General features: G+C 42.7%; 1 protein-coding gene across 2 annotated transcripts in view; it reads right to left on the reverse strand.

Annotated features, from left to right (window-relative positions):
• Positions 1–4,845: 4,845 nt before the first annotated feature.
• The window catches only part of LOC133423710 (matrix metalloproteinase-16-like), an 84,942-nt gene continuing 73,584 nt past the window's right edge, over positions 4,846–16,203 (reverse strand). For both annotated transcript variants that reach the window (XM_061714021.1, XM_061714020.1), the window contains 3 exons: positions 11,398–11,548; positions 10,045–10,160; positions 4,846–7,155 (listed from right to left, as the gene is read on the reverse strand). In XM_061714021.1, coding sequence (XP_061570005.1) covers positions 6,821–7,155; positions 10,045–10,160; positions 11,398–11,548 — 602 coding nt within the window. In that variant the 3' untranslated portion in view covers positions 4,846–6,820. The remainder of the gene's footprint in view (positions 7,156–10,044; positions 10,161–11,397; positions 11,549–16,203) is intronic.

Below are 16,203 nucleotides of genomic sequence, written 5' to 3' on the forward strand. Positions count from 1 at the left end.
CTTTAAACCTTAAAATGGTGCTGTACGTCCGGCAAAATGCATGTTTTGTTCAAAACGGCCTTTTTCATAAGATAAGATGTCACAAAAACATTTGGGACTTGTAAAAGAAGTCAAAGTAGCCCCAGGAGGTCCTGTGTTGCACACAAACCCTCCTTTCAAGTGATGTCTTTGTGCTTGCTTGGTGCACAAAAAAGTTGTCGACGAGCACTCTTATTGAGGTTTTTTTTTTATGGTTCTGAAACCTAACTTTAGATACTTGGCCTTTAATTATTCATGTTTAGGTGGCTGCATTGTTGTGTGGGAGGACGAAGTCTGAACGCAGGGATCTTTGTCCTCATCAAGGACTTCAAACTAACGGAGACAGCTTTTCATGTAGAATAAATGAATGTTGAGGGACGCGCTCTGCCTCTTAGACACAGCTGAACGATCAGTTTTGACAGCAATTGAGCTGAAAGATGGAGAGAAGAGGACATGTCACACGCAAAACATGAATTTTAGATTGGACGCATTGATCCTACAACCAATAGCAGAAAGAATCCCGATACGAAGCCACTACTGGTTACAGATGATCGGCTGGCCTCCCGGCTGAGAAACAGTCCAAGTAAATATCCACTGCCCTCTACTGTGCCTCATTAATGAGTTTTAACCTCTTTCACCTGTCTGAGGCGAACGGGCCGACCCCCTTGCACTTCCAACGAGCCCCGTTCAGCTGTGATAACAACCCCCGCTACGATGAAGGGCCATCGAGCTGAGCTCTGTAGGACTCGAGTTAAATTAAAATGTATGACTTCTGCTCCTGTTTAATGATTCAAGTTTGGAGCCAATGACAGCAGGAGCAGGAAGAGGAGCGCTGACAAAAATAGTACCACCGTGGAAAAAGACTCCCGGCCACTTCAGCACCGTTTCCCCCCGACGGGCGCAGAAGGGGCTGCTGGGACCGCGCGGGGGGAGAGGCCTTCGTCATGTAGCTAATACACTCACAGCCTTGTGCATCCCGCAAAAAAAGTTTTCACATAGTCGGTATCTGAACGACAAAAACAGAGAGAGAGAGAGATGCACTCTCAGAGAAAACAATCAGAGCTTTTCAGAAACGCCCACTGAGCACTATTTTGTGTGGATGAACACGAGTGAAGCAAAAGAGGCTAAACTGCTTACATGGTAGCACAGAATATATTGCATAAAGAACCCATGTGAGGAGCACACTAGCAGGCGCACGGACGCCCACGTCAAGTGTGTATTTACAGGGACGGAGGCTGTGCAGACAATGAGGAAAAAGCACCAGATCTAAACATAGCACACCGCTAATGCCTTTGTCTGAAAGCAAAGAGGCAATTTTACCATTGAACAGTCCTGTGATGAAAAGCGTTAGCCCTAGGAGTGCAATTTGATCTCACACACACGCACACACACACACACACACACACACACACACACACACACACACACACACACACACACACACACACACACACACACACACACACACACAGTGACCACAGTCAGTAAACTGGCCTGACCTCACCCAGTGTGTTGTCAGTAACTGTATGTCAAATGTGTCCCAGCAAAGCTAGAATAAACACCACGCGGCTCCTATTTCACGTTGGGCCCGCGGTAAATGCCAGCGCTGCACCTCTGGGATCGTACATCTAAAGAGCGGGTTTTTATCGTGCCACCCAGAAACACGACAGCACACGTTAACGGAGGACCAGTGAGCTCACGCATTTTATTTATCGATTATTTTCCCACCATGAATCTAACAACTCTTTAACTTCTGGACGGAAAAGTCAAATCTCTGGGAGTAAGAAATGGTGGTTTAGGCCTTCGCGCCAGTTTGATGTATGTTTGGGAGGGAATGTGATGTGAACATTGAACAAGAGCAAGATGATGAGGAGGATTTCAGTGACTGTGTTTACATGCACTCAATAACCCTTTTAAAACCCGAATATTAGCAATAACCCGAATTTGCACGGTCATGTAAACACCAATAACCCCTTTGAATAACCCGCATTTGCTCATATTCCGGTTTTTAAAAACCCGAATATGACCCCTGGGTTACTCCTTTTAAAACCCGAATATTCGGTCATGTAAACGCTTAACGGAATATCCCGACCAAACAGAACATGAATTTGTTTTCTGTGCATGCTCTGTTCACAAGGAATCTTGGTCTTTTGAGTCCAGGAAGTTCTTATAAGCACGGAGAAACAAGACCAGGAGGAGACTAATCACTTCATAAATGTAATGAAGGATATGAACATTTCTGCATTTGTAGACGGTAGAAAGTACCGGGATAGTGAGATTTACAAGAAGGTGATCGAAAAGTTGCGCGAAGCAGCATTTGTTTTGAATTTGGATACAGGAAGAAGCGGAAATGACGGTAATTGCGTCATCACGTTCTCCATGCGTCGCTGGTTTGACGGGGATATCCTGAATGATGAATTACCATGTAAACAGGGATAACCCTGTTTGCTCACGCATGTAAACGGAATATTATGAATGTTTCAGTAACCGGAATATTAGCAATAACCCGAATTTTGACTGCATGTAAACGTAGTCAATGAGGCTGTAGCCACGGACGCAGGAGACACTGCGTATGGGCGTCATTCGACAGGACATATAACAAATCAGTTTGTTATCACTCCTTCATCCAGAGCTACACTCCCTCTCCACAGCTCCGCCAGTGAAAGATGTCTGGTGCTTCCACCACAATGTGGCGTGAAATCAGTAGCCAGACTCTTCTCCTCCGTTGTTCTCCGATGGTGGAATGACCAGTGGTTCCCAACTTTTTTCCTTGTTCCGCCCCTACTTGTGTCTAAGACCAGTCGGGCCCCCCGACCCGTACGGACTAGCAGCAAAAGAGTAAAGTGATTCGTTACAAACCTTTAATTGAAAAAATGAGCATTAATTATGTTTTTTTGATACATTTCTCTTTGGTTTACCCTGTACTTTGTTTTTCTCACCTTCCTTTTGTGTCACCAATGTATAAAATACACACAAAAAATAATTGCAAGGACATAAAAATATTTCTGAAAAATGTCTCTTTTAATATGAGAGCAACATTTTTTAACATTTTTCCTTTAACAACCTGTCAGAGTAGTAGTATGATTAAATGTTGAATGATATAATAATACGTTTTTAAGTTTTTATCCTGATAAATAACTTAGTATTTTAAAATGACCAAAATATATTTTCAAGTGGGTTTTTACAGACTTGGATTACTGTATTCCATTAGGTGTGTTATTATGATTTTTTATTTATTTAACATGTGTAAATATAATTTTTACAACTGCATATCCTCAAAGCAGACAAAGTTTTGCACCCCCCCAGAGATCTCTGACGCCCCCCTAGGGGGGGCCCGGACCCCAGGTTGGGAGACACTGCTCAGTACCAAACTCTGTCTCATCTGCAGGGTGTGTTCCTTTTTTTAAGAGCAAGTTAAAGACTCAGTTCTTTAAGGAGCACTTCTGCATTTAATAAACTTCTCTGCTCATCATAATTAGTTAGAAGATCCAGCTCTTTGCAGGACGATCACACAATGGTGTCTTTTTAGACATAGCTTTCATGTATAAAAGGGACTGTTGGGTTGGGCGAAAATAAAAAATAAATAAATACATAAATTCCAGCACTGGCCTGGCAGCACCTCTGTCCTACTGGACTGACAGCAGTCTGACCAGCACTGATCCAGCTGGACCTCCTACTGTATGGGATTTCTTGCTTGCCTTGTTCTCTCAGATGTAAGTCGCTTTGGATAAAAGCGTCTGCTAAATGACAGTAGTAGGTCTGTGTACTTCGCGGCCATCGGTTTTTTTGTTTTGAAATAACAAAATAAAAATAGAGAAATAATCCAAAATAATCCGTTTCCCGTTTTTTGTTTTGATAATAAAAAACGAAAAACGGAAACGGATCCATTATCCGTTATCCACATTATTTCATTGATGTGTTTGAAAATCTAATAAATGAAGAAAGTTGTTTCTGGTTCTTTTGTTGATCAGATTGAAAATTAACAGTTTTAGATTTTTTTAATGTTGAAACAGAAAATAAATCAAATATGAAACCTGGGAGTGAAACATGAGTTTAATCTGTAATCTGTCTTCACTCCGTCACGAAACTGCAGTGATGTTGTGACAGTCCGTTCAGCTGCAGCGTAAAAAAAAAAGCAGCGTCCAATCAATAACATGTACTGAACTCTAACATACTGCCCCCCCCATACTGGAAAATCTTTTGGCCGAAAAATGATGACTGGATATCTGTCTACAAAAGGAATAAAAGACAGCAGGATAACGGATAACGGATAATGGATAACGATCCGTTTTCCGTTTTTTGTTATCAAAACAAAAAAAAAGAAAAAGGGAAACGGATTATTTCTCTATTTTTATTTTGTCATTTCAAAACAAAAAACGGATGGCCGTGAAGTAGCCTACACGGACCGTAGTAGTAGTAGATTGGAAGCATGTGACGTAGGCTGAGTGATAGATGCATCAATAGAAAACATTGGAAATGGAGTAAAGAGGACTGTTCTTGGTTCTGTAGTAGAAACGCTAAGATCCACGCTGTTATTACCCACATTGGTTGTTTTGATTTGTAGCCTCTCCTGCATGAGCCCTCGTTTTAAAGCCCACCCCTGCTGCGACTGGCTTGGCGTGTTACGTCCTGGAGGAATTGATGGAATGAGAGGGAACCAGACCCGTTTGAACAGAGAGGATTATCCCAGAGCGAGTGGTTAGTCACGTCATCACCTACGACTGTGAAGTCTCCCAGCGACGGGTGAGGTGGTCGACAGAAACCCGTACCCAGCATGCAAACACTGCACAGAAGTCAAAAGATGAGCAGACAGCTTGGAGGCAGCTCTTCACCATATATTGATCAATTTATTCGTTCAGACAGGACATGTTTTTCAGTTGTCCCAGAGTCTTACACAAAGAAGTCATTGTGACACGTCCAGTTCGTTTTGACCAGAAAACATGAAAAAAAAAAGAAAAAAAAACTTAAAAAAACAGTACGTGATCATGACAGCAAACTCACATTCAAAAACCGTTTGCCAAGACAGTGAGGACAATGCTGGTTTACTAGCGGCTGGTTGAGGACAATTTGACTTAGAAATGGTCCATCAGATTTTTTCAGATTTGCAAATATTCCACTCTTTTTTTTTTTGTGGTCATTTTAGACTTAATTGTACCCGGAAAGGGGAAAAGTACAATAATTGATGCAAACTTCAAATTTTCGAGCAAAAAAAAGGTGGTCCTCGGTGTCTGAGGCGGTCCCGAAGCCGTGTTGAGGAGAACCTGCAGGGTAAATCCTCGCATGCACGCTGACACAGGCACTGATCTTGACTTCTGTCTCGCTTTGAAGTGGAGCGAGAGCGTTCTGAGAACTGCAAAGCTCTCGGACAAGGCAGTCGATGGGTTTTTCTGTTGAAAAGTGGTACGTTAGTTCACATGTGACCACACAGAACAACCGTCCTGGATGCACACGTCGACTGCTCTTAAAACCGATGGAAATGTGGACAGAAAACAAGCTTGCGTTAGTCTGGTTTTTGTCAAAAGGAAATAATAAAAAAAAGCAACAGTAACATACATCTTAAAAACACACAAAAATAGTGGCTTTACTCCAGAACCTTCCAACAATACAAGTCGTTACTCTCAATACAGGCGGATCTTATTGTTTATTCTGACCAGAACGGCTCAGCAAGCCAGTGCTGAGGATTCTGGGTAACGTAATAAAATCAAGAAAATACCGATCACAAGAAGCACTTATTTAAGCTTCTTCAACAAACAAACAAAAATGAAAAGCAATATACAATTTAAAAAAAAGAAAAACAAAAGAACCACCAGGAACAGCAAAACCAAGCACGAGAAGTATGATCTACTGTATAATTAAGGCGAGTAAAAATATTGCAGAATAATTTGGCCCCTGTGTCTCAAACAGACTGCCACAACAGTCAGAGCTCCCTGACTCCTAATCGCTGCAAGGATCCAGAGAAGGGAAAGAGGATGAACTGAAGAGAGAAGAAAAAAAAACAAAACAAAAACAAAGAAGATAAAAAAAGGCAAAAACCCTCTTTGGAGATAAAATAATTTCACTTGGTTTAGTTTGGTCTCAGGAGTGTTAAAGGGAACAGTGAGGACCTCTTCTCTGAAATTAATTCAAATGTTTAAAATCAGAAATTAAAATGAGTAATAAAAAAACCAAAGGGGGTTGATGACGTGGTAGAGTGATAAGCTCAAGTTTTCTTCTTTTCTCTTTTTTGGGATGAGAAGGGCATGAGGGACGGGCACTCGGTCCGGGAATAAGAAAACTGTTGTTCCACCAACAACTTGATATGACGGATGGCGATGCCGTGCCCTGCGGGAAAAGTGCGCATCCCCCTGAAAGTCCTCCCTCTGACTAAAAGCAGACGGGCAGAGAAATAAAAGAGGAAGGAAAAAGGAAGTCAAATTTCAGACATACAAAGTGATGCTGACCCTCCTGATTTTTGTTTTTTATGTTTTCTTTTTTGTTCTTTTGAAGTCTGTTTGTTTTTTTCTGCACTGGGACCGACGGTCCATCCCGGTTAAGAACCGCTCTGCTCCCCTGTTTGTTAAAAAGGCTGGGGGGTAACGGAGTCAGCGCTAATTTTTTGTTTGACGGATCACAGTCAGAGTGTCTGGATGTTCGTGAGGAACGAAGGCGTGGGACCGCCCGAGCGGAGGAGACTTGGCCGTGTTCTTAAAACCAGTCCGACGTCAGCCGTCCTCCTCTCGGCGAAGGTGAGGGCTGTTCTCCTCCTCTTCTTCTCCAGCTTCTCCTCTCATCCTCGCCCCCTTCCTCTCCTCCCACCAAAGGTTCAGACCCATTCCTGCATGGAGCGTTTGCAGTACAGTATGTGGCGTGGCGGGCCCTTCCTCTTGAACTGCACCACGGTGTAGACCAGCACCAGCATGCACAGCGCCAGCACCGACGGGATGACGATGGCGATGGCCTTCACCGTGTTGGCCTCGTTGTCCAGCTCGATCACCACGTCCGTGTTGCCGTCGTCGGCCGGCGGGCGGCCCGGGTCGATGCGCCGCAGCTCGCACCCCATGAAGTCCTTGAGGATGGAGCGCGGGTAGCCCGGCTCCACCCGCAGCAGGTGGTTGTTGAACTTCCAGTACTCCTTCCCCTTGTAGAAGTAGGTAAAACCTGAGGGGCAGAGGCAAGAAACACGAGGATTAAGTTGAAGTTTTTCAATTTAAAAAAAACTCCAGAGAATATCTTAAATCGTTTTTACTGTCAGCACCTGAATCTTACATTTACTAGGCCAGTTTCTGGCAATTTCTGTCCATTTTTATATGCAGACGAAAACTGATTGAAAGGAGCTTGAGGCAAGAATAAGAAATGAGACTCATTAGCGCCACGACGGCCGTCGGGGTTCCTGCAGCCAACAGCGAAGCCGGCACGGGAGAACGGGGAGAACGCGCATGCAGCGTCATTTGACGTCACATCCGCAGGACAGCGCGGGAAATTCGGCCTCCGAATTGCAGCACATTTTGCAGCACACAGCCTGTTCAAGGCAACGGAGAGATACACTAGAGGGCTCATTCTTTTTGGTTTGGAACGCTTCATCTGACATTATTACTAGAAAACTTAAAACGTATACGCATTTTTTTCATAAATCCTGCCTCAAGCTCCTTTAATAAAGAGTCATTTTTAAGGAAAAAGATATTTTGTTTCATCATTTCTGCTCCGTTGAAACTTCCATGTGTCAATATCCGTGTCTGTCACTCGTTCATTTGATCACATTTGTGAAACTCCTCCACTCGTGTTTCCGTGGAAGCGAGAACTGATGAACAATCTTGTCTCTAGCAGGTAAAGTGTTGGAAGTGTCTCATTTAAGGATTAATGTAGACAAAAGAAAGAGTTTAGCAACTTAAAGCTCTATTCTCTCTGTGGTCCAGGTGTCCTTTCTTTCTTTTAAACACCAGGAAAACACACTATCCACAATATAATCCCCCCCAAAAACAAGTGACTGGCTTTGTCTGCTAACCAGTGTTTGGTTTTGCAGTTATTTACTCAGTTCAAGGTCAAAAGTCTCAAACAAAGTTGACTCAACTCTTAGCAAAAAATAATAACATTATTAATAATGTATATTGTGTTAAAGTGAAGGTAACCCAACAGCAAGGGAAACGAAGCACATCTGAATATTTCCAGAAGGTGGGGTTGTGCTGTGCTGCTGCTGCTGCTGATCTATTGTTCCTATTTCTGCTGCTTCTCTGCCGAGATGTCTCCAATTGTCCCCCAGGACCAATTATATTGGTCATAAAAGCAAAAACACACTGGAGCAGGAGCCAAACCGCACAGCCGTGCAGGAAAAGTCAGAGAAATAAGCTGCTTCTCAAACAGAAAGAGGGACGGTGTTGTTGACAGGAGGCTGTCACCCATTAGCAGGTCAGTCACTAGTCCAACAGCAGTCGTCAGTAGCCGGCTGATGACTGACCTGCAGGACTAAAACATGCAAAAACTAAAACAGAAAAGTTACTCTAGAACTCAAAAACTTCCCTTTGTCCACCGTGTGCTGCGGTGTATTATTCATGCACACACTTCTACGGGAAGAAGAGGGAAGAAAGGTAATTTTCTAAGGAAGGCCGGAGCTTCTTGAGACGCTTGTTAGGTGGAGATGTTTCTGGAGGAGGAAGTGAAGGAGCGAGGGGATACCTTCTAAAAGATTCATCTCAGAAAAGAGACAGGAAGATCAAACGCTGTGAAGAAATAAAGAGCTGAAGTTAACACACCGTGCATGTTTAAGTGTCGGCGCGGCTTTGAAGGCTAACCATGCTGGCTAACTGGAAACAGCTGGTGCATCTCAAAGGACGTCTGAGGTGGAAGCTCGTGCTGCTGCTCCTTTGTTCCAGGAGCTAACTATGTCGAGGAAAAGCAACTTCTGACGGCGACAGAAACGAGGAAATGTGGAGCTAAAATAGGTCATCTGGCTAACTTAATATTCAACTGGGGCAAGTATTCAAATCTAAGCATTTTACATGCGTTACAAATGTGTTTAACTTGCTCTTAACGCGGGTCAGCGTGTACGTAGTGAAGCACGAGTCGGTCTAGGCGCTTTTCTGCTTGTTTTCTTGAGGGAAGAACAGATTCAGAAGATAATAAACATGCACTCCGACAATAAGGAGCATTAAGAGACAGAGAGGGGGGAGGGTTGAGGGGAAGACAGAAGGGCTGAGCTATTATGGGTTAGAGTCGGGTCAACGTTGCCCTGAGGCCTGGAGATCATGCCTCCTCAATCACGCCTGGTTATCTGGGTCAATGCTGTGAACGTGCCACTTCATGCTCAGACTCCACAAGCCGGCTATGAAGGCAAGCCGACGCATACGTGAGCAGAAAATGCCAGCACCGGTCACTCCTTTGAATACCAATCCATCCTTCACGCTCTGATTGATGCCTGCTCCACCTGGCCTCCGCAGGAGATGTGCCCAGCAACAGATCTGGCAGCCCATCCCGGCACAGATGGGCCGAGCGTTCGGCGCCACCTGCTCTGCTTTTTTCCAACTGTGTTACCGCCAGAGTCCTACCCAAACCCACCTGGTATTTCATCCAATCAAAGGCGTTTTCCTCCCTCACCGCACCGTGTGATTGGTTTATGTGTGATCTCCTAAGGCTCTGGAGATCCCGCCGACGAGGGCCAGTTGGATTTGAACCGGAATAAGGGCCCGGTGGCCGGTCTTATGCTTTCTACTTTCCACAGATCTGCTCCAACTAGGTCTTACGGCACACTGAGCAGGATGGAGTCGCAATGAAATATTTGGCTCTCGGCAGAAAAATCACAAAACAACCAAAAAAAAGGATATTTCTGAATAAATGTATCGATTTGAATGAACAAACATGGTCTATTTCTCTCGGTGTTGCATGCATGAAAGCATACTGCCCACAAAGAACCGGTGCGTAACTGGGGCAGATTTCAATCAATGCTACCCTGGTTTGTGTCCCACGCGGCATGCGCCGGTGAGCGGCTGAAATCAATACCGCGGGCTGCACGAGTCGTGCAGTCGCTGCCGGATCGGAGGGCTGGACGGATCGTACCGTTGGCTTTGTCGAAAAAGGCCCCCTGTGGTGACTCAGGCACGCCCTTCCACACCGTGATGGGCTTGGGGTAGCCGGGGTCCATGGTCCTCATCTCCTCGTTGTAGCGCCAGTAGCTGGAGAAGAACAAATGATCAGCCTTTTAAACCTTTAAACGGCAGATTTATTCCTACTAATCTGGGAGTAAAGGGCAGCTTCACCCCTAAATTAACCACCTTGTCCACTTTCTCCTAACAGTTTTTGCTTAAATGGTTGTAAATCATGTAATTAATGCTGTAATTTCCCTTCAGGGACTAATACAGTATTATTGAACTGAAGTGAGGTAAAATTAAGTCAATCTAACCGATTAGTGTTTATTTTTCCAGGTACAACTCTGAGCTGCAGGCTCACAACTAATGTCCAGGAACAAAAGGTGAAAAACCACCCCGACTCCTACTGCGACTACATCAAACGGAATGTTCTTGGGCAACGATATCTGCAGTTCAAGGCTTTCAAATGAAAAAAGGACATTATTGGATGGAAACTCAACCCCAGTCTTGTGCAACCATGTTTCACACACAACCCGTCTTCTTAATGTATCCTGTGAACTAGGGCTGGGCAATATGGACCAAAAGTCATATCTCGATATTTTCTAGCTAAATGGCGATACTCGATATATATCGATATTTTTTCTGTGCCATAATTGGGGTTTCCCCCAAAGCATTATATATATATATATATATATATATATATATATATATATATATATATATATATATATATATATATATATATATATATATATTTTCATTTTTGTCAGTTTTAATTCAAAGCCTCGTGCCAAATGTCACACAGGTTCCTTTATTAACAGAGGTCTGCACAATATCAAAATGTATAAAACAAATGAAATAAACTGCCTGCATATGTAGAATAAAAATGCTTCTTGAATAAAATAAAACAAATATCCCTTTCCTGCATAACAATTAAATTAAAATACACTGCGCAATTAATACAATGTAGACAGTAACGGGCAGACTTTTCCACTGAGGTTGACAGTTGTGGAAATAACAAAACATTTGTGCAAATCTCAAATAAAACATTCAAGTCAATTTGTCACAAAATAAGCTATATCAAAATCATAAAAAAAAAAAATAATAATTTTTTAATCGGTATAAACGATATTGTCTCGTACCATATCGCGTTTGAAAATATATCGATATATATTAAAATCCCGATATATCGCCCAGCCCTACTGTGAACTTGTATTTTATGCCTCCATAAACTGTTTTTACTTCTTAAAGCACATCTAATTTCAATCTTTTTCGGGCGAGTTTTCCTCCTCCTCCTCCTCCTCCTCCTCCTCCTCGTACGCACCTGTCCCCTTTAAAGAAGTAGGTCTTCCCTACGTCCTCCCACCACACAGCTGTCTCGATGCTCTGAGCCGGCATACCGTGGCCAAACTGGGTGATGTCCTTTGGGTACCCAGGCTGCATCACCGTGTCCTTAAATACCCAGAACTGCTTTCCTGCATCAGGGAAAAAAAAATAAAAAATAGAAACATTTATAACAAGAAGGACAAGTAGCAGCGAGGATCTGACTCCAGGAGCGACGTATGCACCGGGGGGAGATTTACACAGACAAGTATATTTATGATCTACAAACCGTGGATAATAAATTGTTATCTTGTCTCACTTGTGATGCTTCCCTGATTTAAAACAGCACACAGACCTGGTGACAAGTTGTTGAACTGAGCTGGTTAAGCGCTCAATCATGCTATTAGACGCTGGGTCTGTACTCGGGAGGATGTGATGATGTTGCTGAATTACAAAAGCGGCATGAAATAAGCTCCGTCTTTTAATCATTTTAACGTCTTTGTGCTTCATTGGTTTGCTTTTTCTCAATTTTTCTCCCTTTGCCCTTCTTCCAGCGGAGCAATGAGATGAAACGGTGTGTTTTTGACACAGCATGACCCCGGGAAATGCATTTCTTCACCAGAGGTGGAGGTGTGGGGTGTACCAAGAGGGAGGTGTGTGCAACAGATGAACAAGGAAACTAAAAACCTTTGACTGATAAAGGCAGAGGACATTCTTTTTATTCTGAAAGACTATAAATATGATAATAAACTGTTTTTGGGGCATAAATTAACAGGAAAACCCAAACAAAGATAAAGCAGGTGAGTCATTGCAGGCAAAAAGTGAAATAAATCAGCAATATTACAACACGTGTAATGATCTAAAACCACTTTCTCACTCCATAGTTTTAAGAGAAAAAAACCTTTATTGGCCAAAGCAAACACAATCAATCAGAAAGCTGTGTGCAGAAAGGTGTGGCGTCTCTACTCCTCTTTAGACTTGTGGAGCTTTTGCAAACTCAGCTTTTAGATGACGTGCACACTTCTCTTTAACAAATGCTGGAAATGGGTGGAAATAAAAGCAGGCATGATCCCCGCCAGGATCATGTATAATTTGTAAATAAAAGGTCACGAGACTGACATTTAATGTCAACTAAGCGTTTAAACTTTCCAGAAAGAGAAAGGGAAGGAACCGGAGGACAAGGTGTAAAGTAAGAACGAGAGGTCTGCGCGGCCTCGTCCTGGAAAGGAAATTCCTGTCATTTAATGTCTCGCTCTTACAGTTCTCCACTCGCCGTGGGTCGTGCGTGCTTCCTCTGGCCCCGACACACCAACCCGTGCACCACGCCCTGAGATTAATACTCCTCCATCCCCCCCTTAAAAAAGGATGAGGTCAAGCTGATTTCATGAACAACTCTAAATCACCGGTTCACTCCCGCTTTGTCCCATATTAAAAACGGGATTCTCCGTTATTTCTCAAGTTTTCGTTTGCAAAGTGGAGTAGACTTGAATCAGCCTCCACATTAAAGCGGAGCGTCGTCTTCGGGGCTGTGAGGTCTGCTTTGATGTGGCGGTGGCGCCGGCATCTGCAAGCAGCCGCTAATCCACCGCCTGCCCTCGACATTCGATGAAAAGTGTGACGGAGGATGAAAATCTGTTTTTAGAAAGAAAAAAAAAAAGAAAAGGCATCTCCTCCTTTGTAAGGCCACACACAAATATGAGGACAGAACGAGCCGCGCGTGTTCATTTGACTACTTAGGTGTGTTTCACACCCACAACCCCGCTGTGACCCTGCGGTGGAACTTCGGCACAGATTGTTTTTGAAACCGCAGACGCAGAGAGCATGAACAGCAACTATCACAATATAGTCTCGCCTTCACGTGCAACACAAATCAAAGGGTTTTCCAACAGACTGGCTTGCACCACAGAGTTCATGAAAGTTGTCGGGCCTGTCAGACTTTGACTTCTTCCACATGTTAAAACTGTGGTCGTGGGGTTTTGATAAGCGTTCACTTCCTTTTGATCTCAGCTGCAGTCAGTTTCTCTCCTCTTAAAACCATCCAATATAAGGAAAAAATGCCCAAAATATAAGAGAGACAGACTTGCCTTTGGATTGACAGAGCAGTAAAGTGGGTGTTTATCGCTGCTGCAGTCCTCAGCCAGATCCAATGTTCGCAAATAAGGACTAGTTTCAGAAGAGGAAGATGGTGAAACAAAGGACGTTGAACTAAAGACATCCAGATGGAGCCACGTGATGGCACAAATGTGAAGCATTAAATATATGGATTCTTTATTTTATATATGTATACATTAGGGCTGTTCGATTAATCGATTTTAAATCGTAATCGCGATTATGTAATTAGAACGATGTTAAAACGTGAAAATCGTAAAATCGATTTTTCACTTTTTTTTTTTTTTTTTTTTTTTTTACCTTGTCTGCACACATATTAATGATTGATACCATATTAATGATTGATGGAAATACCTCTCAATACCTGCGACAAGTGCCCCATGGGAGAGGCTCTTTAGTGTAGGAGGGGGCGTTGTAACATGCCACCGGGCATCCCTCAAGCCAGATGCCGTAGACCGGCTCGTGTTCCTTGCAAAAAACTTGCAAATGTGAATAGCAAATGTAATGAGTGACATTACACACCTCTACCTCCTTCATGGGTTGCATTATTATTTAGCATGCAAAGACCCAGTTTAGTTTAATTAGAAAATGTCTTGTTTTATTTAATTGGAAATATAACTTACTGTATGTTTGCAAGTGCTGATTTGCTGATTTTTTTTTCAGAGATAATACTTTATATTTTATTATATTTTTTTAAACTTTTTTTAAACTTATTTTACAGAGTTTTGCACTTTATTCATTCATTTTTGGTTTAATAAGAGCAAAGTTTGCACTTAAAGCCCAATGGGGCAAATGTTCAATAAAAAACAGCATATTTGAAATAATTTCTTTGCCTTTTGTCAATTCACAAAATAATCATAATCGTAATCGAAAATCGGATTTTGAGAGAAAAAAATTGCGATTTTATTTTTGGGCAAAATCGAACAGCCCTAGTATACATTTACAAAAAAAAACATCTCCATCCATGATTTTGTGTAGTAATATTGATCTTGAAGAGCTTGATGATGCAACAAAAACCTGTCACTGCCTCTTATTCAAGCTCATCAACGAATGGAAATACTTGGTGTTCACATTTTATTCTTTTGGATGCATTTAGATACACAGACCCCTAATAGATATTTTAACAAATGCGTGGGAACAAAAAGTTTGCTAAAAAGTTAGTTTCAGTCGACTCGTGGAGGTTAAACCTGACAGCTGCAAGCTACAGTTTAGAGAATAAAACCATCATGTCAGGCAACAATCTGACGTCCTGGCTTCTTGTAACTTAAAATCAGGTGATCACTATGGGCTGACATGTCAAGTACTCTGACTAAAACAAAAAATGGAAGGAAAAGCTCAAAGTGATATACATTTACCCAAAAATGATCCTGAAGAAATCTTTTTCGTTTCAATGTTGTTGTTTTCCCATTTTCTTTTTCTTCTATTTATTATGGACAGAAATACGACGCTGGTACTGAGCGTGTCACAGTCAGTGGCGTGAGCTTGGCCGATGTTCAAAGAGAAATGAAGTCAGATGATACAAACAAGGCTTTTTTTTTTATTGTGGGAGACAAATTATGTAAAAAAGGTAATTTATGTGGCCTGCAGGCTAATATTGGCAAACATACCGGCCCAGTTTGAGCTTCACTTCAGGTTTAATATGAAATATTACACTCTTAGACATGCCTGCATGATGTAAATGAAGAGAGCAGCTCTGTCTCTAGTATCCCACATAATAATAATAATAATAAAACTTTGATTGAATTGTAAAACGTAGAAGGAACATTTACATTATTGTAGCCAGTAATCCTGCAAAAGCCTAAATGTAATTCAATTTATTCATTATCAACTCATAATACAGCTACCATCCCTGTGATTTAGGCTAATCAATTAGCTCTGCGTATAAAGGGTAAGTCTTGAAAATCTGCCTGCGCGCTGCCGTTCGGCTCTGAATGGCCATTCTGTAAGGAGGGTGAGGCTGATTAACAAACAGATGTGATTCCACCGTTGCATAGAGATTTCCTGTGTAGCTCGTAGACTTGGATATCGACCGCCTGAGAAGAGCAGCAGCTCGGAAAGACTGACTAAAACTGGCTCTGGGTTTTATCGTGGGAGGGAACAGCACGTGCTGAATCTGCTTCTAACGTACATCAGGGGTGTCTGCTTTCTGACCTGCTCTGCGATGCTTTAAGTACACTAAACTTATCAGTGTCCGAGTCGTGACCTCGGGGAAAAACTACTTTCTACGCTCCATTGTGCATTTATGTAGAAAAAGAAAAAAGAAAAGAGAAATCCTGCAGAGCAGAACTGTGTGAGGATATTTAAAGCAGCTGGTTAGGGAGGGGCCTCTGCTTTCTAACCAACTTTCTTCCCAATTTTTTTTTTTTCTGCCAAAATGGGGACAGACAGAATAAAGCCTTCTGGGAAATCAGCTGTGCAAGATCAAATGAGAAGTGACATTGTGTTAGAATGCAGTTTCTAAATCTACCCGGTGCTGGTGGTGGGCAGAGCGCGGGACGAGGCAGGGAAATCAAACTCGCAGGGCTTGTGATGCATGTGCAATCAGCGGCCTGCGCTTCCAGGAAACGTTCGGTGTTGAAGACAGAAACGGCTTTAAGAGAGGATTTGTAGTTTTGATCCCGGCAGACTTTCATAGCTTAACTACGTCTCCTTGCATCACCGCTCTTATCTCCCTGCCTGTCTCCCACTCGTCTCTTCC

The sequence above is a fragment of the Cololabis saira genome, chromosome 22 (genome assembly GCF_033807715.1).
Source record: "Cololabis saira isolate AMF1-May2022 chromosome 22, fColSai1.1, whole genome shotgun sequence".
NCBI classification, from domain to species: domain Eukaryota; kingdom Metazoa; phylum Chordata; class Actinopteri; order Beloniformes; family Belonidae; genus Cololabis; species Cololabis saira.